General features: G+C 39.3%; 8 protein-coding genes across 9 annotated transcripts; 5 read left to right on the top strand and 3 right to left on the bottom strand.

Annotated features, from left to right (window-relative positions):
- The first annotated feature begins 214 nt into the window (after nt 1–214).
- LOC132087731 (serine/threonine-protein kinase/endoribonuclease IRE2-like) lies at nt 215–1,080 on the top strand. Its single transcript, XM_059496673.1, has 3 exons — nt 215–450; nt 523–1,013; nt 1,061–1,080. Exons 1-3 carry the CDS (start codon nt 215–217, stop codon nt 1,078–1,080), a joined length of 747 nt encoding a protein of 248 aa, XP_059352656.1.
- Nucleotides 1,081–1,087: 7 nt separating this feature from the next.
- LOC130703966 (putative ankyrin repeat protein RF_0381) lies at nt 1,088–4,008 on the top strand. The gene is made up of 2 exons (XM_057525429.2): nt 1,088–1,205; nt 1,276–4,008. Exons 1-2 carry the CDS (start codon nt 1,131–1,133, stop codon nt 3,778–3,780), a joined length of 2,580 nt encoding a protein of 859 aa, XP_057381412.2. The 5' UTR covers nt 1,088–1,130; the 3' UTR covers nt 3,781–4,008.
- A 609-nt stretch (nt 4,009–4,617) lies between these two features.
- Nucleotides 4,618–9,334, top strand: LOC130703979 (histone deacetylase 6-like). Its single transcript, XM_057525446.2, has 18 exons — nt 4,618–4,793; nt 4,887–5,017; nt 5,095–5,376; nt 5,429–5,602; nt 5,680–5,872; nt 5,994–6,053; nt 6,264–6,353; nt 6,409–6,515; nt 6,581–6,825; nt 6,881–6,962; nt 7,034–7,270; nt 7,339–7,530; nt 7,591–7,780; nt 7,848–7,977; nt 8,042–8,526; nt 8,590–8,754; nt 8,814–8,942; nt 8,999–9,334. The coding sequence occupies exons 1-18, from the start codon at nt 4,695–4,697 to the stop codon at nt 9,071–9,073; spliced, it is 3,066 nt and encodes a 1,021-aa protein (XP_057381429.1). The 5' UTR covers nt 4,618–4,694; the 3' UTR covers nt 9,074–9,334.
- Nucleotides 9,330–11,392, bottom strand: LOC130703972 (GPI mannosyltransferase 4-like). The gene is made up of 2 exons (XM_057525435.2): nt 11,214–11,392; nt 9,330–11,144 (listed from the first exon to the last, which is right to left on the bottom strand). The coding sequence occupies exons 1-2, from the start codon at nt 11,326–11,328 to the stop codon at nt 9,418–9,420; spliced, it is 1,842 nt and encodes a 613-aa protein (XP_057381418.1). The 5' UTR covers nt 11,329–11,392; the 3' UTR covers nt 9,330–9,417.
- On the top strand, nt 11,390–18,966 carry LOC130703965 (centrosomal protein of 290 kDa-like). 2 transcript variants are annotated; one of them, XM_057525427.2, is made up of 19 exons: nt 11,390–11,840; nt 12,045–12,381; nt 12,439–12,575; nt 12,632–12,700; nt 12,759–12,986; nt 13,046–13,236; nt 13,293–13,422; nt 13,496–13,676; nt 13,735–14,447; nt 14,508–14,689; nt 14,744–14,953; nt 15,016–15,150; nt 15,209–16,270; nt 16,336–16,387; nt 16,464–17,053; nt 17,145–17,908; nt 17,971–18,112; nt 18,423–18,548; nt 18,609–18,966. In XM_057525427.2, exons 1-15 carry the CDS (start codon nt 11,580–11,582, stop codon nt 16,548–16,550), a joined length of 3,975 nt encoding a protein of 1,324 aa, XP_057381410.1. In that variant the 5' UTR covers nt 11,390–11,579; the 3' UTR covers nt 16,551–17,053; nt 17,145–17,908; nt 17,971–18,112; nt 18,423–18,548; nt 18,609–18,966. The 2 variants fall into 2 exon arrangements, with proteins under 2 accessions (XP_057381410.1, XP_057381408.1); XM_057525425.2 differs by having other exon boundaries at nt 16,464–17,073; nt 17,149–17,908.
- On the bottom strand, nt 18,841–21,099 carry LOC130703975 (V-type proton ATPase subunit S1-like). The gene is made up of 8 exons (XM_057525439.2): nt 20,926–21,099; nt 20,709–20,814; nt 20,389–20,653; nt 20,243–20,328; nt 20,007–20,179; nt 19,792–19,944; nt 19,445–19,732; nt 18,841–19,385 (listed from the first exon to the last, which is right to left on the bottom strand). Exons 1-8 carry the CDS (start codon nt 21,027–21,029, stop codon nt 19,217–19,219), a joined length of 1,344 nt encoding a protein of 447 aa, XP_057381422.1. The 5' UTR covers nt 21,030–21,099; the 3' UTR covers nt 18,841–19,216.
- A 171-nt stretch (nt 21,100–21,270) lies between these two features.
- Nucleotides 21,271–22,393, top strand: LOC130703978 (protein BUD31 homolog). Its single transcript, XM_057525445.2, has 5 exons — nt 21,271–21,402; nt 21,561–21,663; nt 21,839–21,961; nt 22,033–22,199; nt 22,256–22,393. The coding sequence occupies exons 2-5, from the start codon at nt 21,570–21,572 to the stop codon at nt 22,304–22,306; spliced, it is 435 nt and encodes a 144-aa protein (XP_057381428.1). The 5' UTR covers nt 21,271–21,402; nt 21,561–21,569; the 3' UTR covers nt 22,307–22,393.
- LOC130703970 (cytokine receptor-like factor 3) lies at nt 22,343–24,865 on the bottom strand. The gene is made up of 9 exons (XM_057525434.1): nt 24,621–24,865; nt 24,362–24,558; nt 23,975–24,307; nt 23,739–23,899; nt 23,472–23,673; nt 23,224–23,409; nt 22,940–23,167; nt 22,762–22,873; nt 22,343–22,699 (listed from the first exon to the last, which is right to left on the bottom strand). The coding sequence occupies exons 1-9, from the start codon at nt 24,832–24,834 to the stop codon at nt 22,458–22,460; spliced, it is 1,875 nt and encodes a 624-aa protein (XP_057381417.1). The 5' UTR covers nt 24,835–24,865; the 3' UTR covers nt 22,343–22,457.
- Nucleotides 24,866–25,390: the final 525 nt, after the last annotated feature.

Below are 25,390 nucleotides of genomic sequence, written 5' to 3'. Positions count from 1 at the left end.
TCGTTCGCCTCACATGATTGCGTAAAGGCTATTTATCTCTGCTGATAAATCAGATCAGTGGATATCAGCGCGTCATGGTCATCTGAAGGTGTCAGCCATTTTGACAAGGATTGGAAGAAAGCTGTCGCAATAGCGCCATTCAGAAACTGTCTTGTATCCTATCAGCTATTCTGGCTAGTTCACAGTTAGCTGTTTCTTTTTGCATTTTCGGAAAATGGAGGAAATTTCGACAAAAAAAAGGAAAATTTCGATCAACAGTAAGCCCGACCGTATTTCACTAGGAACTGGTAGCTATGGCTCCGTATGGAAAGGAAAGTTCAATGGCCGTCCAGTCGCAGTAAAAAAAGTTTTACTGGGAAATTGGAATAAAGAAGAAGAAAGTGCTATGAAACAATTGGATCATCCAAACATCGTTAAAATATTTCATTGTGAAAGTGACAAAGACTTCAGGTAAGATTGCTTCGTCTTGATTTTGAAATAAAACGATATTATACCTGAAAGTTTTTGGTCGCCATGTTACAGGTACTATGCATTGGAATTGTGTGTTGCTTCGTTGGATAAGTTGTTCTTAGAGTCGGATCACCCTAAAAAATACAAGGGACCTATGCCACATCATATTGAAGTTTTTCTTCAATTAGCTTCAGGTCTCGAACACATCCATTCGAAGAACTTGGTCCATCGAGACATTAAACCGGATAACATCCTTATTTCGGAGAGAATCACTAGCCAAACGACTGAGGTAACACTTAAATGGGCAGATTTTGGATTGTCCAAATCCGTAAATGAGAGGGGAACGTGCTCGATGAGTGGAATACGAGGAACCACAAATTATTTGGCTCCTGAAATATTGAGGAAAGGCGAAGATGGTCGAGGAGACGTAAAGAGCGACATATTTGCACTTGCCCTCGTCTTTGGTTATTTTTTATTGGGCGGGCAACATCTCTACGGTTCCACAGAAAAGAACGAAGAGATTGTTAGGAATATGAATAAAATGGAACCGGCTAATATGCAAAGTATTTTTTTTATTTTACTAGAATAAAACTCTTAAATGTTGATGAAGAGCTTGTGGTTTTGTTATAGATATCGACATCTCTATACTTAACCTCTACGAGGATGGCCTATTTAAAAAAATGTTGGAAGACAATCCTATTTACAGGTTAACATCGACTGAAGTAGTCCACCAACTAAAATTTATCGAACAGAAGGTTAAATCAATTCGATGAAATTTTAATTCACATTTTGATCATCTAGACAATTTTTACTCTTCTAAAATAGCTTACGGAAAAAGAGGAAGAATTGCGCCAACTATGTTCTAGGGACTGTCAACTCGACCTAACTGGAGAAATCAAAGCCTTAATAGACTTTCGAATCAACGTGAACGCAAAAGACGAACGTGAACGCAATGCGCTTCATCTTTTGTGTGAAAATAATTCAAGCGCAAATTTAACAAACGCAATTGAAATCTTGATCCAATCCGGAATCGATGTGAACGCAAAGGACAACGATGGATTGAGTGCGCTCCATGTTTTGTGTCGATACAATTCAAGCGCAAATTTAGCTGACGCAATTAGAATTTTGATCCAATCCGGAATCGATGTGAACGCAAAGAGAAAGGATGGATGGAGTGCGCTACATCTTCTGTGTGAAAACAATTCAAGCGCAAATTTAATCAACGGAATTGGAATCTTGATCCAATCCGGAATCGATGTGAACGCAAAGGACAACGATGGATGGAATGCGCTCTATGTTTTGTGTAAAAACAATTCAAGCACAAATTTAACTGTCGCCATTAGAATTTTGATCCAATCTGGAATCGACGTGGACGCAAAAAGCAATGATGGATGGAGCGCGCTCCATGTTTTGTGTGAAAAAAATTCTAGCACAAATGTAACCAACGCAATTGGAATATTGATCCATTCCGGAATCGACGTGAACGCAAAAAGCAAGGATGGATCGAGTGCGCTGCATCTTCTGTGTGAAAACAATTCAATCGCAAATTTAAGTGACGCAATTGGAATTTTGATCAAATCCGGAATCGATGTGAATGCAAAGAAAAAGTATAGATGGAATGCGCTCCATGTTTTGTGTCGATACAATTCATTCGCAAATTTAACTGACGCAATTAGAATCTTGATCCAATCCAGAATCGATGTGAACGCAACGAAGAACAATAGTGAGAATGCGCTCCATGTTTTGTGTCGATACAATTCAAGCGCAAATTTAACTGACGCAATTAGAATCTTGATCCAATCTGGAATCGATGTGAACGCAAAGGAAAAGTATAGATGGAATGCGCTCCATGTTTTGTGTCGATACAATTCAAGCGCAAATTTAACTGACGCATTTAGTATCTTGATCCAATCCGGAATCGATGTGAACGCAAAGAGCTACTATGAAGAGAATGTGCTCCATGTTTTGTGCCAAAACGATTCAAGCACAAATTTAACTGACGCAATTAGAATCTTGATCGAATCTGGAATCGATGTGAACGCAAAGGACAAAGATGGAAGGAATGCGCTCCATTTTTTGTGTCAAAAAAATTTAAGCGCAAATTTAACTGACGTAATTAGAATCTTGATCGAATCTGGAATCGATGTGAACGCAAAGGACAAAGATGGAAGGAATGCGCTCCATTTTTTGTGTCAAAAAAATTTAAGCGCAAATTTAACTGACGTAATTAGAATCTTGATCGAATCTGGAATCGATGTGAACGCAAAGGACAAAGATGGAAGGAATGCGCTCCATTTTTTGTGTCAAAAAAATTTAAGCGCAAATTTAACTGACGCAATTAGAATCTTGATCGAATCTGGAATCGATGTGAACGCAAAGGACAAAGATGGAAGGAATGCGCTCCATTTTTTGTGTCAAAAAAATTCAAGCGCAAATTTAACTGACGCAATTAGAATCTTGACCCAATCCGGAATCGATGTGAACGCAAAGAGCAAGTATGGAGAGAATGCGCTCCATGCTTTGTGTCAAAAAAATTCAATCGCAAATTTAACTGACGCAATTAGAATCTTGACCCAATCCGGAATCGATGTGAACGCAAAGAGCAAGTATGGAGAGAATGCGCTCCATGCTTTGTGTCAAAAAAATTCAATCGCAAATTTAACTGACGCAATTAGAATCTTGACCCAATCCGGAATCGATGTGAACGCAAAGGACGGATATGGGAGGAATGCGCTCTGTATTTTGTGTGCAAGCAATTCAAGCGCAAATTTAACTGGCGCAATTGGAATCTTGCTCCAATCCGGAATCGATGTGAACGCAAAGAGCAAGTATGGAGAGAATGCGCTCCATGTTTTGTGTCAAAAAAATTCAAGCGCAAATTTAACTGACGCAATTCAACTCTTGATCCAATCCGGAATCGATGTGAACGCAACGAAGAACAATAGTAAGAATGCGCTCCATCTTCTGTGTGGATACAATTCAAGCAAACATTTAACTGACGCAATTCAAATGTTGATCCAATCCGGAATCGATGTGAACGCAAAGGACGGAGATGGATGGAATGCGCTCCATTTTTTGTGTAAAGACAATCCAAGCGAAAATTTAACCAACGCAATTGAAATCTTGATTAAATCCGGAATCGACGTGAACGCACAGGGCATGGACGGAAAGACTGTGCTTGAAGATTTGTTGCGGCATACTTTTAGAATAGCATCTACGACACGCTTACGCGCAATTAAAATCCTAGAGGATGCAACTGGCAAACCTACTAAACGGAAAAATGAATCACCACCTTCTCAGGGAAAGAGAATGAAAGGAGTGGAAAACTAATTCTAAAGTCTTTTCGAATAAAGCATATAATCGAGACACTTCTTGTTGCCGTTTGAATTGGTTATTTAATCGTTGGAACAGAATTTGGCGACTTCTTTTTGCCATCTGTTTTATACAATTGGTATCCCTTAATGTTTTCGTTACCTGTAAACTCTGTGTTAAATTTACCCTTGTTGGCTATATCAAATATTTGTTGAATGGCATCTTTTGCAATTACATTTCCCGGGATGTACAACGTGGAGCTGGGTCTCTTCTAGTCCTCTACTAATCCTCTTTTATTTATTTATCCTTTGTAAGTTGGAAATCCGCAAGAGACAATTTTGACTGCCATTTCATCGAGGTAGTAGTTAACCACATCGAGAGCAAAACGGAGTCAAATCATGTTCTCACAGGGAATCGTTTCTCGGTGCAACAAAACACACAACGTTCGGTATATGAATGGTTCCGTTCGAAAATAATAACAAAATCACCCGAAATAATTTAACGCATCACTGCTGGATAACGAGGCGAACCCGAGTGCAAAAATCTTTAAACGGACCGACACCAACAGGTGGGCTTCACTTCTTTCGTATTCTTTACAATTTCTTTCTGGACATTGAAGAGTTGTTTGTTTACCTTGCCATTCCTCATCGGAAATTACTTTAACATGGTCTCATTACTTAAGTTTGGCTTTCTATTCGTCCGAAAATTTTATTGAAAACATTCAATGGTGAAGAAGGAAAAAATTAAACACTACAGTTAGTGACAGTATTTAAAAAAAAAAAAGAGTTGCCAACTTCTAGTAAAATTTAGCCGCTTTTAACAAGCGGTTTAACCGGCCATCACAAGATGACGTCTGCAAGCTAGAGCTTGTTTGTTGTGTTGATTAAACTTAGTCCGTCAAAGTTGGATTGCAGTCAATCCCAGAGCTCAAGATGAGTAAACAGACAAAGTTTTCCAGCTTCGTCAAAGGTCGTTCACCATCAAGTAAAAAGAATGACAAAGTAAATGTATTTGTCGACCACCTACAAAATGTAAGGCTGCCATTTATATAGGTTTATTAATTTGGCTAAATTTATAGGTTACAGATTGTGCTGATGGTACATAATAGAATTCATTTTCTTTAGACAAGGGATTGCAAAGAAAAAATCTGTGGACAAACAGGAATTATTTATGATGAACGAATGGTGGAGCACCAATGTCTTTGGGACCCAAATTACCCTGAATGTCCAGAGAGATTTACTCGAGTTCTGGAAAGGTAAATCCCCCAACTAAATGCAGTTTTGTATTTTCCCTCTTTTTTAAGAGCCCTTAAAAAATAAAAAAATCTGTTAGATGTCGTGAATATGGATTGGTGCAGCGTTGTGTAGAAATTCAACCAAGAAAAGCTACCCAAGAGGAACTTCTGAAACTTCATACCCCAGACAGAATTGAATTGCTTAAAGGCACAGATGGTAGCCCAGATGCAGAAGCATTGGAAGCTATAAGCTCTGGTTATGATGCCATTTATATTCATCCGTCAACTAATGAACTAGCATTGTTGGCAGCTGGATCAACCGTTGAAATTGTCGATGCTATACTTGATGGAAAGGTTCAAAATGGAATGGCAATAGTCAGGTAATCAATGACTCATGTTCTTTATTGTTCTCGTTTAAACATGGTTTTATAGACCTCCAGGGCACCATGCCATGAAAAGTGAATACTGTGGCTATTGTTTTTTCAACAATGTGGCAGTTGCAGCCCAGCATGCATTAGACAACAAAGGTGTTAATAGAATTCTGATTGTTGATTGGGATGTCCATCATGGGCAGGCAACTCAACAGATGTTCTACGATGACCCCAGGTAATTTATACTGCTCATTTATAAATAAACACGTCTTTTCCTTATTTATGGTTCTGCCCTTTCGAATATATATTTAGAGTCCTGTACTTTTCGGTTCATCGTTATGAGCACGGTGCCTTTTGGCCCAATCTTCGTGAAAGCGATTTTCACTACATTGGCAAAGGAGCTGGGAAAGGCTTCAACGTGAACGTGCCGCTGAATAAAACGAAAATGGGAAATGCAGATTATCTTGCTATATGGCATCAACTGTTGTTGCCACTGGCTTACGAAGTAATTCATCTTTTTCATCTTTTTTTTTCTTGTATTCCTATTATTATTAATGGTGTGCAATCGCTCCATGTTTTGTCCAATTAACGCACAAGTCTTTTAAAATGCTTCATTTTTGCCTCAGTTTCAACCAGAGTTGGTTATAGTGTCAGCCGGCTACGACGCCGCCTTGGGTTGTTTTGAGGTATTGTACGAAAGTTTCTTATTTATATTGTTTTCTTTTCTTGGTTTGCATGCCATAGTTCCGTCCTGATCTTGTTCTCGTCTCTTCTGGCTTCGATTCTGCATTGGGCGACGAGAAGGTTTAGAACTTGTCTCATGTTATTTAAGATTTCTAAATTTAACAACATAATTTTGGCAATTTATAGATTGATTAAATTTTTGACATTTTCAGGGAGAAATGGAAATCACCCCTGCATGCTATTCCTATTTGACGTCGTCCCTGATGGGATTGGCGCAGGGAAAGCTCGCTGTAGTTCTTGAGGTATATTTAATTATTCTATTACTGTAACAGCCACGAAATCGGATTTATAATCTAGGGAGGATACTGTTTAAAATCTTTGGCTGAGGGAGCTGCTCTGACTTTACGAACTCTGCTTGGCGATCCTTGTCCAAGCATCTCGAAAATCGATGAGCCTTCACTTAGGTAGTATTCTTTTATTATGCATTCAAATGTCTTTATCCTAATTTAACTGGTTCCCCCTTTTACAGCATTCAGGAGAGTATCCTGAGTGCCATTTATGTACTTCGCCCATTCTGGAAATGTCTACAGTTCCAGGGCCGTTTTGATGTTTCAAAAGTGGGCAGCAAAAAGGAAGGAACGTACTTTGTACCCACCGTTACGTTCGAGGGAAGTGACGTCAAACCGACAACTTTTGCAACTCGAAATTGTTATCCAGTTCAAAATCGCGAGACGATTGACCTTCTGGATCAAAGACTCGACAAGCTCATCAAAGGTGAATGAATAGTTAATGTAGCTTCGTTAACTAGTTTAATTTTTGGATGTTTTAGAAACGAGCCTGGCAGTGCCGAAACATCGGTTGTGTTTCGTTTACGATGAGAGAATGGCTTCACATCGTAATGTCAACGAACCGTAAGCAAAACAATCAATTCTTATAAATGTCATTGCCGATTTAATTAAAATCCTTCGAAATATTTCCATAGGGGTCACCCAGAACGACCTGCCCGAATAACTTCCATTTACCAGAAGCTACTAGAATACGGAGTGCTGGATCGTTGTCATCGGTTGGATGCTCGAGATGCCACTCGAGAAGAATTACTGTGGTTACACAAAGCCGATTACATTGACGAGATCGCAGTGACGGCCGGTAAGAAACAATCAACACTCAACCAGTTGGAACGACAGTACGGATCCATTTTCATTTGCCCGGATACTTACAGGTAGTTATCAACTAGCAATTCGATACTATTTATCTTCTAAACTGTTTTTTCTTGAAATATTTGGGTAGTGCTGCTTTGCTTTCTGCTGGTTCATCACTTCAAATCGTTGAAAGCATCTTGAGCGGCGAAAGCCGAAGTGGTATCGGAGTTATCCGACCACCAGGGCATCACGCGGAATGCGATGAAGCTTACGGCTTCTGTATTTTCAATAATACAGCATTGGCGGCCAAATATGCTATCGAAATACATCATCTGGAAAGGTATTTATTATGATATGTTAATCAGTCGATTGAATTAATTTTTTATTTGAATGAATTCAGGATTCTAATTATCGATTGGGACGTGCATCACGGTAATGGAATCCAGCGAATGTTTGAAGATGATCCTCGAGTCCTGTATGTTTCGCTGCATCGGCTTGACATTTTTCCATTAAAACCAGAAGAATCCGATTGTAACGTTATTGGAACAGGTGCCGGAGCTGGTTATACCGTCAACATAGCGTGGCCTAAGGTGCGTTATGCTAAGCTGTACTATTTGGATTGTCTAATTTCTTTTTATGTGTTTATAATTCTAACAGAGAGGGATGGGTGACACAGAGTATCTTGCAGCATTTCAGCAAATTATTATGCCAATAGCATATCAGTATGATCCACAGCTAGTTCTCGTTGCAGCTGGATTTGATGCTGCTCAAGGCGATCCATTGGGAGGTATCAAAAATCAAATTTAAATGTCAATAGAACTTCTCAGAGATGATTGCTGTGATTCACACAGGTTGCAAGATTACTCCGGAAGGATATGGACAAATGACAACTATGCTCAGTTCCCTTGCTCAAGGACGTGTAGCCATACTGTTAGAGGGTGGCTATAACTTGGATTCGATTTCGCATTCAATGACCATGTGTGCCAAATCGTTATTAGGAGATCCATTACCTACGCCACGCTTTGAACCCCTCAATCCGGCAGCTGTGAGCACCATTCAAAGAGTAGTCAGCCATCAGAAACCTTACTGGAGTAGCCTCTGTTTCCATGTCGATTTACCCGAAGGCGATGTTCTTCCACCTTGCCAAGTGAATAAGAAACTGCTGAGCATTGAAGAACAACTGGAACAACTTCAGCTCGTGTCATCTTCAGCTCCCAATGAGCAACTAGAAACTATCACTGAAGGATGTGTATTATTAATGGAAGCTTCTGGTGTGACTGAAGCCCCTCCTCCAAAGACCCTGCAAGAATTCTTACTATTACCAGAAAACATCGAGGTAATGAAGATTGTATCTTATTTAACATATCATGTACATTTTATGACGATGGTTTTTTCATAGGCTATGACGCAGGGCAAATTGTACTCTGTCGTTCCATTATCTTGGTGTCCCCATTTAGAAGAGCACGTTCGTCCCGATGATGATACCATTCATTGGGGTCTTGAAACCCCATGCTCAAGTTGCCAAGATTGTTCGGAGAACTGGGTCTGCTTATCTTGTTATCAGGTAAGTGATCCTTTTACATTATAATATAACGGAGGCTAATTTAATTTCAATTGCATCAGGTTAACTGCGGGCGGTTCGTCGCTGGTCACATGAAGGAACATCACAACAGCAGTGGTCATTCCTTGGTACTCAGTTTTTCCGACTTGTCCGTTTGGTGTTACGAATGCGATTCCTACGTCGATAACAAAGTAAGACAGATTAATAATTTAAATTTTCGTAATCGTTGACATGACGTTTTTGACAGGCCGTCTATTCAGTCAAGAATAGACTTCACTTGGAGAAATTTGGGGAACCTTTGCCATCCGCAATGTTTGGTTAAATGACCATAGATGTAGGTGTGTGGCTTTTAACTGACGCCTCCGCTTAGCAACACGAGATCCTCAAGTTGAACTAATGCATTTTTATAGCAAATTTAAAAGAACGTCAATCATGAAAATAATTGTTTTTGAAAAACGCTTTTTGACCAGGAAGATAATTAAATGAACCCCAGAAAATGTAAGCTGTTTAAACCATACCCTGAAGATGTTTAGTTCTCCCAGAATAATCAAGAATTGAATCAAGACAAACTCAGAATATCAAATGAGATCCTTTTCGTGGTTGTTTTATTTTTAATCAGTAATTTAATTATTGCAAATGTTTAACCAATTCTTACATTGACTAGAATCACCGGTGATGGAACTGCAACTGGTAGACAGCTAGAGCCATTTGATTACATTTCTTTGTCAGCCATGGTATGATGGAATTGCACTGAATATCAGTCAGCGAAATAGTTAAATTCTTTAGACACAAGTCACCAAAATCCGGCGGATCTTCCATGGAAAGATGCGGGTAGCTTTTGTGCACGTGTTTCCATCTTAAAGTTGGCAACGGCATCAACAGATGATCCATTTGGAAGGATAACGTAGCTGGGAAGACGACGAAGATCTCCGTCATGAGTTTTGTGCTTTCATATTTAGATTGCGCCTCTTCCACCAATCGAGTGCATCGTTGGCGAAGCTCTTCCAACTGCAATGAACTGCCAAGATCTTCGAAAAACACCGTCCGTCCTCGTTGGTATCGAGTACCGTTGATGTGGTTGACGATCGAGGTTCGATGTGGCAGAGCCAATAATGACATTGGAGGCATGTAAGTGTGGAAGTAGAGCAAATGGGTATGAGTCCCTCTGGCACGTTCGTGATGGATGTGTCTGTGGAGCCAGTGCTGTGTCTCGTAAATGCCGCCTTGATGGAAGAATCCGAAGAATAGGACACAGACAACATTACCGGCATACCAGAAGGAACGCATGGCTTTGGCAGAGAAACCCTGTCGCCTCAACAAAAAAGGACCAAGCAGTAAGACTAGAGGAACTAAAAGAGGTAAGAGGAATCGAGGTTCTTGGTGAGGTGTTAGAGATAATGCCATTAATGGAACTGCAAATGAAAAGATGAGTAATCCGTTGAAATCAAACAGGTTGGGTTTGGAAGTCCAGGGTGAAATGACCAAGACCACAAGAGCACGAGATACCAGGTACAGACCTCCCAAGCCCAAAACATTGAACAACATGGGGACATTGACAGCTGAATGGAGGTACCAGGGATGAAGGCCGTGTCTTGCCAAGTTGCTTTGATCCATGTTGTACGCTATGAAGTTCAAGGGAGTCATGACCACCTGGCCAACTGTCATCTGTGACCATCCTCGATAAAACAGGGTGTCGGAGGCGACTATCACCATGGCCATAATGATGAAAGTGGGTACTAAACTCGACATCCGATCGTGAAAATCGGATAAACCCACTTTTCTTAAAAACATTCCTCTTTGCATCCAGAAGAACATGGGTACCAAGGCGTACAACATAAATGTTGGTCTGTTGAATACTCCCAAAGCAAACAGGGCACCTATCCAGAAGCTGTGGTTATACTTGTGCAGAGGAATTTTCTTCTGCATTTTAACAATGTTGACCCTTTCCACAGCATTGGCGGCTTTTTTATATTGATCTTCCAGCTCAATTTCTCTTCTGATGTAACGATCAGTCAGTTTCATAGAGGAAGAGACAAAGTAGAGAAGTGCAGAGAACAGCACAAGCTCAATGGAATTAGAGAAAGTTCTTGAAAGAAACACCAAAGTTACATGGGAGCTTGCCCAAATCTTGAGAGTGGACCAAGGTCTGGTGTTGTTGTTTAGACACATTTTGTAGATGAACATGTCTGATAAAAAAGACAGGGCAGTCATCATGATCCTGGGAATGGTTACTAGCAGATATGGCTGCAAAACATCAAAGTTCCACCAATCTTTTGCTAGTTTCATCAACGAATATGGCCCTCCGATAGTTAAAACTGGTAGAAACATGCTTCTGATGGGTAAGCTGGTATTGAATTCCCATGGTGTGTAGGTTTCTAATTTAAATATTCGACCTAGTAGGCAGAGTTGGATTTAAAGTAATATTTGAGGAAAATGTTAATCGTAAAAAACTGTAAACCCACCAGCAAGAATTTCGGTCGATTGAAAATATTCATCGGGATGGATATAGCCCGTCTGTGGAAGCAACGTCAGAACAATTCTCACGAAACAAAGTAATAAATAAGACCAGCAATGCATTTTGTGCAGTCAGTTTTAAAATTGAAAATGACAGTTCGGCACCAGCCGAGGCGGGCACGGCAAAAAAGTCAATACTGATGGAATCAGCTGTTTACATCAAGGCGGTAGTTTGCGACGCGTTGCCATAGTTACCCTAGCGAACACCAAAATACAAACATCTTTCACTCAATCAAACATGGCATAACTTTTCAAAATGCAGAGAGTGGAAAGTGCATGGGTTGAATCAGTTGGTAAGCAATCGTTGCTCAATAATGACGGACAATCGCTCGCTTAGAAAAACGGATTCAAGTGTATCATCGGAAACAAGTGACGACGATGCAAGAACACGTGGAAGCAAATCGAGGGGGAAGAGTAGCGCGAAAGACGACAAAGAAAGCAGTCGAAGGAAACGAAACACCAATACCTCGTTGGACAGCAATGGCGAATCTGAAGATGAAGAGATCAACAAATTGCAAAAAATTATTCAAGATCAAGCTAAAGAACTCAACGAAGAAAAACAGGCTTCGAGAAAGGTATGTTGTTGAACTATTTTATTGCTCCAACTAGTAGCTTTTTTGTAACCCTAACAACAAGGTAGAGGGTGTGCTACTTTATTATTCACAGCTACTGAATAAATTGTATGTGGGAGGGAAAGTAACAGCATGACAAAGTGGCATGTAATAAAACAATCACGGATATTGATCCATATTGACTTTTGACTTTTAAACTTTTTTCAGCTCCGTCAAATGGTGAAACTTTTGAAAAGAGAGACGAAGCAACTTCAGGAAGACAAGTCAAAGAAACAAGGTGAAGCACAACAGTCTAATAATTCAGACTCGGATAATCCACCTTGGGAACGTCGAAAACTGGAAGTTCGATTGGCTGAATTCGAAAAAGTCGTTCGTGAAAAAAATGATCACATAGAGCAACTTTTAAGGGATTGCAGGAAAATGGAGCAAGAAAACCAGCAATGTAACAGTCAGATTCAGGAACTAACTCAACCTTTTAACGAATGCACTCAGCAGCTTCAGATAGCCACGCACAACTACGAAACTCTCGAGTCAACGTTTAAAGGTATTTGAATGAACTAAAATTTTCCCTTTCACAATTAAAGTATGTTGCATGATGCAGAACGAACGAGCCAACTTGAGATAGAAAACGATAAAACTCGTATTCAACTCGGAGAATGTCAATGGCAAAAGGACAAAACTGAAGAGAATTTGGACAAGTTAACTGAAGCTGTAGATGTCACCATTAATAAATGCAAAGTAACATATATATTTCTAATCCATGACTGAAATGTACTAATTATCTAATCTTGCAGGAAATTATTGACAGCAAACAGAAAACGATCGAAACGCTTCAAGCCAAGCTTGAAATTTATAGATCTTCAGTAATAAATATTGTACGTTAAGTGAACCATCCTAAAATTGCTTTCTTTCTTTGTACAGGGCCTATCAAATAGAGAAAAGGAAATTGAACGACTAAGAGCTGAATTGGCCACGGCCTCGAAAGAGATAGAAGAAAGTGCCCGTCTGATGGAGCGATTCCAGGGTCTGCATCTAAGCGACGGTGCGAAAGCCATTACGAGCGGGGTAAAAAGGAAACTCAAAGAATTAGAAACACTGAAGGCTACACTAAAGGAAAACGATCGACTTCTATTGGAACGGGAAGAACAAGTAATAAAATTATATTATTAATCTAAAAATATCTAAAAAATAGTATTTACGTCTTTTAGGTGGCTGAGCTCATCAGAGTCGTTCATCGTTACGAATCGGGAACATACGGACTAGCTGAGGCCACAAAAGAATTGAAAGAAACTCGTGAACAATTGAAAATCCGTGACGACCACATCGAACGCCTTATCGAACAACTCAATACGTTAGAGGAACGAATGGAAGACGTTGTTTTGGAGAACACTGATCTCAGGTAGTTTATAATAATTTATTTGAAAAAATTGATTGTTTGATTAATGTTTTACGCAGGGAAAAGTATAATGTCGACCCTAAATTGTTTGACCTTCCTCTAAAAAAGATGACACTAAATCAACAACGAGAGGCATATCAGCAAGAAATTCAGCAACTGAAAGAAGAAAACATGCAATTAGGATTAGAGGTAATCATGACATTATCGTCATACCTAATATTCTTATATTAAATTGAATTTTTCGTTAAATTGAATTGAATAGAACCGAAGTTTTAAACGCGCCCTATTGCGAGGAGGAGAACGTCAGCCACCTGATGTTCTTTCTACTCCCGTTTCCCAACCAAACGATAAGCTTCTATTGGACTATCAAAAAGCTTGTTCGGAAGTTATTGTATTGAGGAAAGGATTAATCGAGATTTTACATTCCGTTCGTCAACAAGATGGTAAATAAAACAAAAAAATATAATCATATTTTATTCGCTAATTGAATGTACCATTTAGGTAGTAGTGATGTCAAAATTGAATCGCCCATACTGGAACGGCTTGTGACGGTACTGAATAGCGAAAAGCTATTCGGCCATTACGACGCCTATGCCGACATCATGAATGAAAATAGTCGACTCTACGGCGAGAACAAATTGTTGAGAGAAAGAGTCCGCGATATGAAATCGGCCACTTTTATAACAGTCGAACATCCACCGCCAGTTGGGCCATCACCGACGCATTCAAGTCGCCCTAGCAGTGCCGAGAAAACATCAAAAACCGATAAAGATATTCAAGTTTCGGTGAAAGTAGTCGACTCTGGATGCGATCCCCACATTGTTGAGAATGTTAATCAGCCCGTTGTGGAAGTTCATCGACCTCCATCGCCTAAACAAGCGAAAGAAACTGTTGTACTACAACAGGCTGTACCGCCATGCGAATTGACCGGCCAATTGGAGCGATACCAGCAGAAACTCTGTGATCTGGAATTAGAATTGGACAAGGTCAAACATGAGTTACATAATGTGACGGAGAAGCATGAAGCATCCATCGTCAATTGGCAACTCCGTGAAATCGATTGGATGAATCAAATTGCTCAAAACGGGACCAAAATCGAAGAACTCGAACAAGATTTACTTTCCAAAAACAAAGTGCTAATTGAATTGCAAGACGCCAATGCTGCTTCAAGTCGCGAATTGACAAACAGCGAACCAATGGATGAAATCAGAATTGTAATATTTTTAAATGAGTTAATTTTATTCAAGTTTTAAATTTAATCGTTTGAATTACAGAGGATGGAAAAGGAACTCGTGACATTAAAGGTCCGGTTGGATCACAAAGAACAAACATTAAGACGTTCTCAACAGTTTCTCGATGAAGTACGGCTGGAACAGCTGAAAATGATTGAAGATCACAGTCAAGAGGTTCTCAACTTGCAAGACACCATCCTCGAACAACAAAGAGCGTTACACAGGTATTGCCATTATGAAATATCATTTGAATCATAATTAAATCGAATTTGAAACAGGGTTGAACAGACGCAAAGGGAAGTTGCTGCTTCTGCAGCTTCCAGCCGGGCCGTAGTACGCCATTTAGAGACGGAAGCAGATTCCAGTCATCAACTCCATTCTCAGATTTCTGATATATCAGGTCAGCTGGAAACTGTTCGCAAACAGGCCGCTCAATGGAAACAAGCAGCCGAAATTCTCAGCAAGGAGAAACAATCATTGAAAGAAAGGTGTGAAACTTCACATTCAAAGCATATTAAATTCATAAAAGTATTAATCATTTCATCCACAGTTTAATGGTAGACCATAAATTGGTTGTGGAACAGCTGAAATCGCAATGGGAATCGAGTCAATTAGAATTGAAAGAGCAACGTGACAAAGTATCTGATTTAACACGTCAGCTGAACGAAGAACGTTTCGACAATCAGTACGATTTTAAATATTCTAAATTATTAAAATCATGGAACTAATTTAAATATTTATAGACGGAGTACTTTGCTCCAAGTGTTGGTGGCAAAACTGAAGACGGAATTGGACAAGAAAGAAAAGCAAATGGATTTCCTGAAACAGCTGGCGGAAGACATGCATAGTCGTCTCGAGTGCGCCGTGAATCCCCCGCCATTAGTTACCAGCACTCCAGTACCGACGCCCATCACGATCCGATTGCCAAGTCCAGCCATGATTGAAACTAGTCCATCTAAACGAGAAACAGGATCAAATAATACCCTAGCCGATTTGGAATTGCAACACACTCAACTTCAAAAGACGTCCGCAGCCCAACGGAAGCAATTGGAGTTGTTAAGAAATCAATTGAAAGATCAATCATCTTTAGTTGAGAAATTGCAAACAGAAAAGGGCAATCTGAGTCGACAGATGGTGTCACTTAGAACGCGTGTAACTCGACTGTCGGGCGAAAAAGCGGCCGCTCAATCCTTGCCGGATGATGGAGTCTGTCGTCTATTGAAACGCATCAAAGAGTTGGAAGGACAGTTGGCCATGTTCCACACGGCCGAGAGACCAACGGCTGAAGATCCACAGAATTTGATGGTCAGAAATTTAGCAATGGATCAATGGAAGGAGCGCAAGAAAATGCAGGCTGTCATTGATCATTTAAAATTGAAAGTCAAAGATCTTCAGGATCGTATCCAAGAAGATGAACGTCAAAATGAAAGTCTTCGTAAAACAGTCAATCGATTAGTGAATGAAAAACGAGTTTTAGAAGATAAATTGAAATTCAAAGCCAATGATAACGAACGCATTCATCGTCTGGTAGAGGAAAATACTCAATGGCGTATTCGATTCGAAGGATTGGAACGTCAGCTGAGAGAATTATCTGAAGAACAAACGGATACGAATCGCCATCGATTGCAAATCTCGGTGTTGCAGGAACGTATCAGAAAACAAGAGCAGCAAATTTCTGAAATGGAATCAAAACCGGTTATAAAATCAACTCCCAATGAGTCGGTAGAACTGAGCGAAGATGATAAAATGAATAACATCAAAACTATCGAGATAAAATTGCGAGAAAACATTCAACGCCTAGTCAAGTGAGTTTTCCCTTTTTATTCAATTGATTTATTTTTATTATCTAAATCTTTTTTTGTGTATATAGTTTGGTACAAATACCGAGACGTTCTAACGGAGAGAAACGCATCAGCTTTCAGGTAAAACGAAAAATTCCCTTTCTCGATAGTTACACATTTTGCAGATTGATTGATTCGTGTGTTTTCCCTATAAAAGGATGGCCCGCCGATGGCAGACATCCGACGAACAGTCAAAACGTTACACCAACTCGTCTGCCAATTGAATGATGACGACGTTGGTTGAAACGCCCGCCCCCTTCCGTCACAACACACTTTCTATTCTCCCTTTTCCCACCCGTCTTGTTCTTTCTCTTCGCGGAAATAAGAAAATATATATTTATATATATTTTTTTTTCTTTTTTTTTCGTGAGTGAGCATTTGTCGACGAAAAATGTGTTGCTGTTCGTCGGCTTGTGTCTGCTTCTTTCTTTCCCCTTCTTGTACCTCCTTCCTTTTTCTTTTATGTTATGTAAAGTCGGCTGGAGAAAGTAGGTCAAAACACATCACGCACGAGCTCATCTTGATGGTTCGGCTCGTTTTCGTGTGTGTGAGCTGATGGACATGGACATCCGCCTTCCGGACGGAGAAACTTGCTTTTGTTCAATGTCGATTTTTTCGTTTCACCAATGGAATGGACCGAGACTTGAAATCTATTTTTATTTTTAATACTCGGTTCCAAGGAAATGGGTTTCTCTTGTCCTTGAAAACACAATGATTTGCATGTTATTCAACTTTGCAAGTCTTCAGGTATTCTGATAAAAAGTTAAGTCTGCTTTATTTCTATTTTTAGTCATTTAAGTGTTATTTTAATCGATAATCTTTTTGTTTTTATTTGCAGTTAGAATGTAGCAGAGGACCTTGGAAATGTTTTTGGCATTTTGAATGGCCTTCACATTTTAATTCGACGTTTTTGTGAAATTAGGAGAAAACGGAATCGCTCATCATCTCCTCTGGGGGGGAAGAGGAACGTCTTCAAGGGAAATGAGACGAATAGAAAAAAAAAACAGACAGAAAAACTGGAAGCAGACTCGGTGAAAAGAGTTTTTCAAGTTTTCCAAAGAACACACAAAAAAAAACCCAGATTTGAAAAAAAAAAAAAGAAGCCAAGAAAACAACAAAAACTTGCAAGGGAGTTTTGCAACTTTCACTAGATAAGTTGATGGCGATAAGAAACAATGGAGGAGGGGACCACCCCCATTTGCTTTAGAAGAAAGAAAAAGAAATGCCCCCTGACTACACTTTGGCTTACATGGCGCCCCGCAGCGAACCGCCCCCATTGGGAAACTCCTCCCCATCTTGGTTTTAAAAAAATAAAAACTTGCAACAACAGAGAAACAGCTCTCCTTTCTCCGCGTGGCTATATATATTTCAGACAGTCGCTGTCATTGGAAATCATTCAGACTTGAGCAAAAGAGAAAACGAGAAGGAAACAAAAAGAGCGGCAGATTATTTTTGTTAAGTGCAAGTTTGGCGAAGCAAGTTACTTTCTTCTTTTCCAATTCATTTGTGTGCTCACATTCGGATGACTATGGCTGTCAAAATCATCGTCCCGCTCTTATTCATCGTCTTGCCTTTCGTCATCGCCAGCAATTCAGATTCAGCGTAAGTTTATTCTATTTCACATTCTTCATTTTTAATTCATTCTAAATTAATTTTATTAACAGTGACACTTGGAGATGTGGCATCTTTTTTGCTGGCAATCCGGGCACTGCTCCTCGTGCCAAAATCTTCATCTTGCCCAAGAAATTCCCTGCCGATTGCAATGCACCTCGAGTGGATACTTATAACGGCACTTGCTACGAAGTGGTTCGTTTTTCTTTTGTTTCTAATTTTTTATTTTCTGACCATTGGCGATTAACCGACATTTTCCCTGCACACATGCAGAAAAACCACTTTTTTTGCGTGGCCATAGCCTAAATTTTTCAAATATGCGCGTATGAGATGTTAACGACAAACACGAAACGAGTGTAGAAAACCACACACGCAGCTGTAAAATGTCGGTTTTTTTAGAAAGTTTGGCTCATTATAATTATGCGCCGTCATCAATGCGAATTCCCCCCCTCTTTCTTTTTTTGCCTTTCTTTATTCTCCTTGATTAATTGTAATCTATGAACAGATGAGAAAGGGACTGAAGGAGTGGAACTTTGAGAACCCCAGTCGCATCCGCAAGCAATCCGGCCATACCATCGGCGATGATTTGTGCGGACCTATTCCCCGAGATATTAAAGCACCCGGCCTCGAAGTGAGTTTTACTTTCACGAGTAATTGTTTAGGCGTTTTTACTAATTTGTTGGTTGCCTAGATGGGTTTCTATTTCGCTTATTGTGGGAGCGATTGGATCGACACTGGACTCAGAAAACCCGAACGTCTGTGCTGTAGGCAAAGGAAGCAAGTGCCTTGTTAACATCAGTCTAACTCACTTCTCTCTCACGAATTATTTGAAATGTATTAATGTCACCTGGCGTGTCCTACCCGATAATTTTTGGGAACATACGAAACACTAAATGTTTTGGTACAAATGAGTAAATACGGTATAAACACACTAAACATTTATTGATGGAATGCAAATTATGCAAATGTACACGTAAAAAGACAAGGAAAAGCGTAGCCAAAAACAACTAACGGACGTGTCACGAAAAAAAAAAATCAAATAAACCATGCTTCATGTTTTTTACTGTTTTTGTTTGTATCTCACCAGACCAAATTCACTTGGTATTATTTAGTTATAAGTATTATTTCTAATAGACATTCTATACAGGCTCTTGTTTTGTAGCCAATTGTTTTTGCTGTTGTTTTGAAGATTAGAACGAAGAAGGAGAGAGAAAGAATTGGCTGATTGAAAGCAATTAGGAATTGCATCCTAACCGTCTTCAATGGATAGGGAAGTAAAGAAATAGTTACCAATTGTTTCTATTCAGTGGCTGTGATGGTAATAGTTTTTCCTTTAGGATCATCGTAACGATCAGGAGTTCTTACATCAGCCAGCATTGAAATGGCCCAGGCCAGCATCATGGCGATAATCAGACCCAAGATGATGGCGGCCCAAATACCTTCGGTGAAAAACCCAACGCAATCATAACTAGAAACGATGTTAATTTTCATTAGTTGATCAAATGAAAGATTCATTTTGTTATTTACCCATCGCCAAACTTGTCTTTGGACACTTTGAAAGGCTGCAATTGGAAGCCGTCCGTTTCCAAGATGACTTTGTTGGTGTACTTAATGATAGTGCCATTGAAATAATATCCGTAACTTGCCAAACGTGACTTGGGAGTGCAATGCCAAGAGCGACCCAATGGGGTAGAGACATCCGTTGTAACCAACACCAAATTGTCCTCTTTGAATGTGGCATCATTGATTTTGACATCAAAATCGATGGTAGTCTGGTTGATGTACCAGTAGCCTCGTTTGGTAGACAAATGGAAACTAAAACAAAACAATTCATTGAGCACCTCAAGTTTCTTTTCTATTACCGAAAACAGTACCTGATTTTGGCTTTAGTCAGAAATCCAGAGTCATTTTTCGGACCAGAGGGAGCCAATGCTTCGTAAGTCAAAACAAGGACGCCAGTTTTGTGGGTTTCGTTAACAACAGTGCCGGTGAAGACGGGATCGACGTTCAGGGTGAAATTGGCCCACCTTTAAGAAAAACATTTCATGTTTGATGAGATGATTAAATCATGAGATGGGTGTAGATTTACGCTGTCTTGTTCTCGTCCTTGATTTTTAAGATAGGAGCCTTTTCGAAAAAGAGAAACAGTTTGCCGCTCTCCTGGGTAATGTTGTAAAATTTATCAACGAATGTCTCTTCTCGAGGTGCGCTCTTTGCTGTTGCACTTCGGGCGATGCGCCTCCTAGATTCGTCCAGCTGAAGCTTTAAGCAGAACGCAATCATCAGGTAAATTTAGTTTACATTTTACCATTAAACACAAGATACCTGGGAGTTCCTTTTTGCAGTGAAAATACCAACAACATCTGGCTGTTGGGACTTCAGGGTTTCGTAAATTTCGGTGATGGCATTACCTTGGAATGGAAAGAAAGTTATTTAAAAATAGCTTCCCATAGAATGGAAATTGAAATTACTGTTGAGCTGCAAATTTTCCTTGCGCAAATCACCAAGTTGGGTGGCTGGCAGGTCAATAACCAACACTGTTTTACCAACAACTGCAGATGTAGGCAAGTCTTGGTGGGACTTGACATATACTACATTATATCCAGCAGCTGCCAAAACTTCAGGCAACTTGGTGGTTTTGGTGACTGAAGGGGCATAGAATGTTCCATCATTATCCATTTCAGCCAGCGATTTCAGAGCAGCAAGGTCATTAGACTTGAAGTCATCTACGCTCAGCTGCAGTGGAAAATGTATTTAGCAAATAGCCGTAACCCTACAGAATTCTTGTTACCTCATCTTGCATGAACAAGGCAACAAGCTTCCCTTCCAAGGACAGGGACACCTTTCCCACCAGTTCTTCTGCATTCAACGAATGTAACGGATTCACAACGGCATCTCTAAATCGGCAATGAACGCGAAATTGTAATATCAAACTACTTATGCAAGTGATACGATGAGATCAATCCCGATGGCTCTAATCAATATGTTTTAGTACGTTAAAGACTTACGTGTCGATATTCCACATATAAACGGGTACATTGTTTTCGAAGCACAAAACACCGGAAAATAGAGTAAATACAACCAAAGAGATGATTCCAGTTAAAGGAATCATTTTCAAGCGAATGTCTTCGGCGACCGTCGGCTTGTCAAGTTTTGGACTAGTCACGGGGCTGTCATCTAGGGCCAATCATGTGATGACCGAGCAACACTGCTTTTACAAAATATTTCGTGTTTGACGGTACATAAATTAAATATTACTTTTAATAAATTTTTAAATCTTTATTATACAATAAAATGGAATACATATGTGTTATTTAATGATATTTGTGTTTCATTGTATTATTGGTGCCTGGCACCTGTGTGCCTTTGACGACAGAAAGCGTTTTCGTTTCGAATAAGAGCAGTCTGCTTGCTCATCTCCGCAATCATTTCTCCCAGCCTATAAAAGACTAAGGAGAATTTTAAGTTGTACCAGTAATACAAAGGTATGATTTTCCCCATTACGGTAGCTTATGACTACTGTTATACCATGGTCGTATCATATATTTTTGTTGTAACCCTGTAATGGTTTGCCATTGTGCCTGAAGTATTCAACTGCTGAAATCATCATTCATTTTCATTTTGTTTTTTATTTTTAATCTAGTTTACCACAATGCCAAAAGTCAAAAGAAGTAAAAAGCCGCCTCCAGAAGGCTGGGAGTTGATTGAACCTACACTAGAAGAATTGGAAGCAAAAATGCGAGAAGGTAAGACAGGCATTTCTTTGCTGCTTAACAGGTTGAAAATTTTTAAATATAAAATTAGTATGTTGATTACTTTGTTATAGAAAAGGATATCCATATTGTTCTGAGTTGACCTAATTATTTTCAGCTATTGTATGTTCATGAAATTTAAAAACCCCTTTTCTCTTTTTCTTTGAAGCTGAAACGGATCCCCATGAAGGAAAACGAAAAGTTGAAGCATTGTGGCCCATCTTTAAAATCCATCACCAGCGTTCGCGTTACATCTTTGATCTCTTTTACAAACGAAAAGCTATTTCACGAGGTAAATACCGATTTGCATATCGATTTTTTTCGTTATTGAAAGTGGTCGTAACGTTATGAATAATTTCATAGAGTTATACGACTATTGCTTGAAAGAGCATATTGCTGATCAGAGTCTAATTGCAAAATGGAAGAAGCAAGGGTATGAGAACTTGTGCTGCCTCAGGTGCATTCAAACCAGAGATACAAATTTTGGTACCAACTGCATATGTCGTGTGCCTAAAGCCAAAATGGAAGAGGTAGCATAACATCTTTGTTTATTATTATTTATTAACTAATTAAACGTTCGTTTTAGGGCAAAATTGTCGAGTGTGTTCATTGTGGTTGCCGTGGCTGCTCAGGATGAAGGATGCGAACACAAATAATATCCATTTTTTAATACTACGATTATGACAAATTTATTGTTTTTTGATAAAATGAACAGTGAAACGACTGATTCTTTTTTTCCCCCTTTAGTTAATGCAATTGGGCACGTTATTAGATGACAGAAGTTCCAGTCATCCAATCTTCACCCGTGCACCTGGCTGATGGAAACGTACACCAAAGTAGACGTTAGTAATTTGGTTCCGAACACTCCAGTAAACTAGGTGAGATTCGTTGTGACAATCCACCGTTATTTGCATCCTCAGACCATCGGGAATGGTTTCAATAGTTGGATGGCAGTCGAAGGTCACAGTGGTATTAACAAGCGAAAGAGGGGTGATAGCATCACACAATTTACCATTGATGAACACTTTCCCTAATTAAAAGAAAAACAGTGTTAAAGAAACAAAATTGATACTGTAGAATGTTATCCATTACCTTCTACATTCACAAAGAACGTTCCCTCTTGATTGAGAGTGCCTCCTTGTACCCACTGATCAATCAGAGCGAATCCATCATCGGCGTTTACGATGTCGGGTATCTTCTCCAACTAAATTTTTAGACTACTCGGTAATTTTCATTTTAAACTGTTGAATTTAAGCAAAAGGAAAGTTACGGTCAAGCTGATGCGGCACCCTGGAAAATATTGGGCACTAGACGAGTACAACGGAGTTGGAGAGTTGACAATCTTAGAAGCAACCCGTAGATCAGAAGAGAGGTTCCAGTCACTATTTATTGTTTCCCAACAATATCCTGGGATTGAAGTGCTGGCTAGAATAGGGAAGCTCCAGGGAGACCAATCGGAGGAGCCTTCCTCTCTATAACTAATGTAGATGGCATAAACCTAATTTGATAAAATAATTTTTTAGTTGTTTTATTAAGGCAGTTTTCTAGGGGTACCTGATGCGGTTCAAGACTGTTAAGGTAAACGTAATCTTCTTTACTGAAATCTTTCAGTATCTGAATTTGATTTTCATGGAAAACTGTCTCATTGTCTGTATGGGCAGCAGGATTGTGGATACAGTGATAGAGCCTTAGACTCCTTGTTGGCGTAAAGCTTCCCATGTCGTAAGCATCTCTAAATAACTGAAATGTTCATCGAATTTAGTTTATGCAGTACGATGTGTATATTAAGAAAAGATTCTCACCAGCTGATTGCCACACGCGGTATGGCTGATTTGGATGCGAAGGGAAGCTGGTAATTGCAATATGTTTGATACTATGTACGGAGGCTGCTCGCATATATTGCCACATTTTTTAATAATCTTTCCAATTTCTTCGTGAGCTTCTTCGGTATTAAACACGCTCCATATTCCACCAATTTCTTCTATTTTTGGCATCTCCGGTAAGCTGTTGGCATATAAAATTTTAAATTTTCGAGTGTTGGATGCTTGACGAATGCTTTATTAAAGTACCTCGCAGTTAGTGATTTATTTTTTGGCGAGAACGACAGCTGATAACCTTTCGTGGTTTTTTCTACATCCAAAATCAACTTTCTTATAGTCTTCGATCTTCCTTCGAATTGCTTACGAAATGTTTTCAGTAAATTTAATGACTTAATTCTCTGTTCTTCAACCTAATGTAGCATAAGAGATATTAACATTATTTTGGAATGCAACAAATCATGCTTCTATGGAATATTTATAAATACTTGAATTTTCATTTCGCGTTTTTTCCGGCTAATGAGTTTCAGAATTTTAGCAAGAAGGAAATCAAGTATATCATCAATTTCAACTTCTGCTATCTTGGACATGTTCATAACTTCCATTTCGTAGTGCTGGATTTTTTTTAGGCATAGCTCAATCTGTTCCATGCTATATTTGGCTGTTTCATAAAGACCACTGGTTGGATTTTCACTAGTTATGACATCTTGACATGTATCTGAAGACTGGCTTGTGTCATTGGCAAAGTCTACTGTTTTTGTTTTTTTATACAATTGATTACATCTCTTTTCCTTGTGGCCACAAATTTCACATGCTGTAACCTGTGATACAATAGCTGTAGAGTAAGATTCAATCAAACAGAAAATGTTGATTACCCAACGAATGACGTCTTTAACCATTCCACTCCAAAAGAAGAGACTTTCTATTTTTTCAAGAGTCTTCTTCTGTCCTCCATGTCCACCTTCCAAAGAGCTTCCATGGCAATCTTCGAAGACTTGTTTCTTCCCATCCTCATCCAAGATCACAAGTCTTTTATCTTTTTTATTCTTTCCGATATAGTATAGCTTGTTGTCTAAAACAATAATAATGTACTTGAAAGTTCAGACCAAGATTTTTAAGGTAGCGGGAAATTACCGACAAGCGAGAAGTTCGTGGCAGCCTTTCTAAGCGTGCGTTTTTGGTTCAAGTTCAGGCCATTTGGATATTTATGTGTGGCAAGAAAAAATGTAATATTGTCAAATGAGGTAACATTGTTGGAAGAAATTACATTCGATAATTCAGCATTCAAATTTGTTTCATTTTCCCTCGCGTCATGATCAGCTTGGAAACTAAAATGTGATGTATCCATCGTTAATTAACTAAAATAAAAAGAAAACCGTTTTTATCTTTTCTGGATTTTGAATTGTAGCATGTTTTCAATTTATTCGTCTGCTGCCAACAAGTTACGTGCTCCTCTCTCTTTCGGTGTGCCATGTGGTGGTGACCCACGTTTTTGGATGGATTTCAAAGTGAAGCATCTAATCGTAAACGATTAAAAGTACGTAAATTTACAGATGTAGATTAGTTGTGGCAAAAAGAATAGTTAATGGTGGTTAAAAATTAAATGCAGTGGCAAAACTGTTTGAAGAGCTCCGGTGAATGGTACGCCAAAGGTGGCTAAAACGAGTGGACACTCCACCTACCAACATTATTCCACTATAGGTCTACATTCATTATCTTATTCTATTAAAATAGATGTAGTCGCCATGGGTCTTAGATAATGACAAGTAACATGTTGCTAACGCCACGCTTTTGTTTTGGCAATTGGTCTGAGGAAACCATGTGAGTGAGAAAAACAACATTTTACGTATTTGGCGCCAATAGCTTCCGGTAGCATTGCTGGGTCCCAGATCAAATTGCAAACA

This window comes from Daphnia carinata, chromosome 8 (genome assembly GCF_022539665.2).
Source record: "Daphnia carinata strain CSIRO-1 chromosome 8, CSIRO_AGI_Dcar_HiC_V3, whole genome shotgun sequence".
Taxonomy (NCBI): Eukaryota; Metazoa; Arthropoda; class Branchiopoda; order Diplostraca; family Daphniidae; genus Daphnia; species Daphnia carinata.
This window is presented reverse-complemented; position numbering and strand designations above follow the sequence as displayed.

Excerpts from the sequence above, each read along its gene's own strand:
- LOC132087731 (XM_059496673.1), top strand. The coding sequence starts at position 215 with ATGGAGGAAATTTCGACAAAAAAAAGGAAAATTTCGATCAACAGTAAG. Across the intron at positions 451-522 it reads GAAAGTGACAAAGACTTCAG|GTACTATGCATTGGAATTGT; the intron begins GTAAGATTGCTT and ends GCCATGTTACAG. Across the intron at positions 1,014-1,060 it reads GGAACCGGCTAATATGCAAA|AGCTTGTGGTTTTGTTATAG; the intron begins GTATTTTTTTTA and ends ATGTTGATGAAG.
- LOC130703966 (XM_057525429.2), top strand. The coding sequence starts at position 1,131 with ATGTTGGAAGACAATCCTATTTACAGGTTAACATCGACTGAAGTAGTC. Across the intron at positions 1,206-1,275 it reads TAAAATTTATCGAACAGAAG|CTTACGGAAAAAGAGGAAGA; the intron begins GTTAAATCAATT and ends CTTCTAAAATAG.
- LOC130703979 (XM_057525446.2), top strand. The coding sequence starts at position 4,695 with ATGAGTAAACAGACAAAGTTTTCCAGCTTCGTCAAAGGTCGTTCACCA. Across the intron at positions 5,603-5,679 it reads ATGTTCTACGATGACCCCAG|AGTCCTGTACTTTTCGGTTC; the intron begins GTAATTTATACT and ends ATATATATTTAG. Across the intron at positions 8,943-8,998 it reads ATTCCTACGTCGATAACAAA|GCCGTCTATTCAGTCAAGAA; the intron begins GTAAGACAGATT and ends CGTTTTTGACAG.
- LOC130703972 (XM_057525435.2), bottom strand. The coding sequence starts at position 11,328 with ATGCATTGCTGGTCTTATTTATTACTTTGTTTCGTGAGAATTGTTCTG. Across the intron at positions 11,145-11,213 it reads ATCGACCGAAATTCTTGCTG|GTCGAATATTTAAATTAGAA; the intron begins GTGGGTTTACAG and ends TCTGCCTACTAG.
- LOC130703965 (XM_057525427.2), top strand. The coding sequence starts at position 11,580 with ATGACGGACAATCGCTCGCTTAGAAAAACGGATTCAAGTGTATCATCG. Across the intron at positions 15,151-15,208 it reads GAAGAACGTTTCGACAATCA|ACGGAGTACTTTGCTCCAAG; the intron begins GTACGATTTTAA and ends AAATATTTATAG. Across the intron at positions 16,388-16,463 it reads AGAAACGCATCAGCTTTCAG|GATGGCCCGCCGATGGCAGA; the intron begins GTAAAACGAAAA and ends TCCCTATAAAAG.
- LOC130703975 (XM_057525439.2), bottom strand. The coding sequence starts at position 21,029 with ATGATTCCTTTAACTGGAATCATCTCTTTGGTTGTATTTACTCTATTT. Across the intron at positions 20,654-20,708 it reads CCTTGTTCATGCAAGATGAG|CTGAGCGTAGATGACTTCAA; the intron begins GTAACAAGAATT and ends TTTCCACTGCAG. Across the intron at positions 19,733-19,791 it reads CTGACTAAAGCCAAAATCAG|TTTCCATTTGTCTACCAAAC; the intron begins GTACTGTTTTCG and ends GTTTTGTTTTAG.
- LOC130703978 (XM_057525445.2), top strand. The coding sequence starts at position 21,570 with ATGCCAAAAGTCAAAAGAAGTAAAAAGCCGCCTCCAGAAGGCTGGGAG. Across the intron at positions 21,962-22,032 it reads ACGAAAAGCTATTTCACGAG|AGTTATACGACTATTGCTTG; the intron begins GTAAATACCGAT and ends ATAATTTCATAG. Across the intron at positions 22,200-22,255 it reads CTAAAGCCAAAATGGAAGAG|GGCAAAATTGTCGAGTGTGT; the intron begins GTAGCATAACAT and ends CGTTCGTTTTAG.
- LOC130703970 (XM_057525434.1), bottom strand. The coding sequence starts at position 24,834 with ATGGATACATCACATTTTAGTTTCCAAGCTGATCATGACGCGAGGGAA. Across the intron at positions 23,410-23,471 it reads CCGCGTGTGGCAATCAGCTG|TTATTTAGAGATGCTTACGA; the intron begins GTGAGAATCTTT and ends TGAACATTTCAG. Across the intron at positions 23,168-23,223 it reads ACAGTCTTGAACCGCATCAG|GTTTATGCCATCTACATTAG; the intron begins GTACCCCTAGAA and ends TTATCAAATTAG.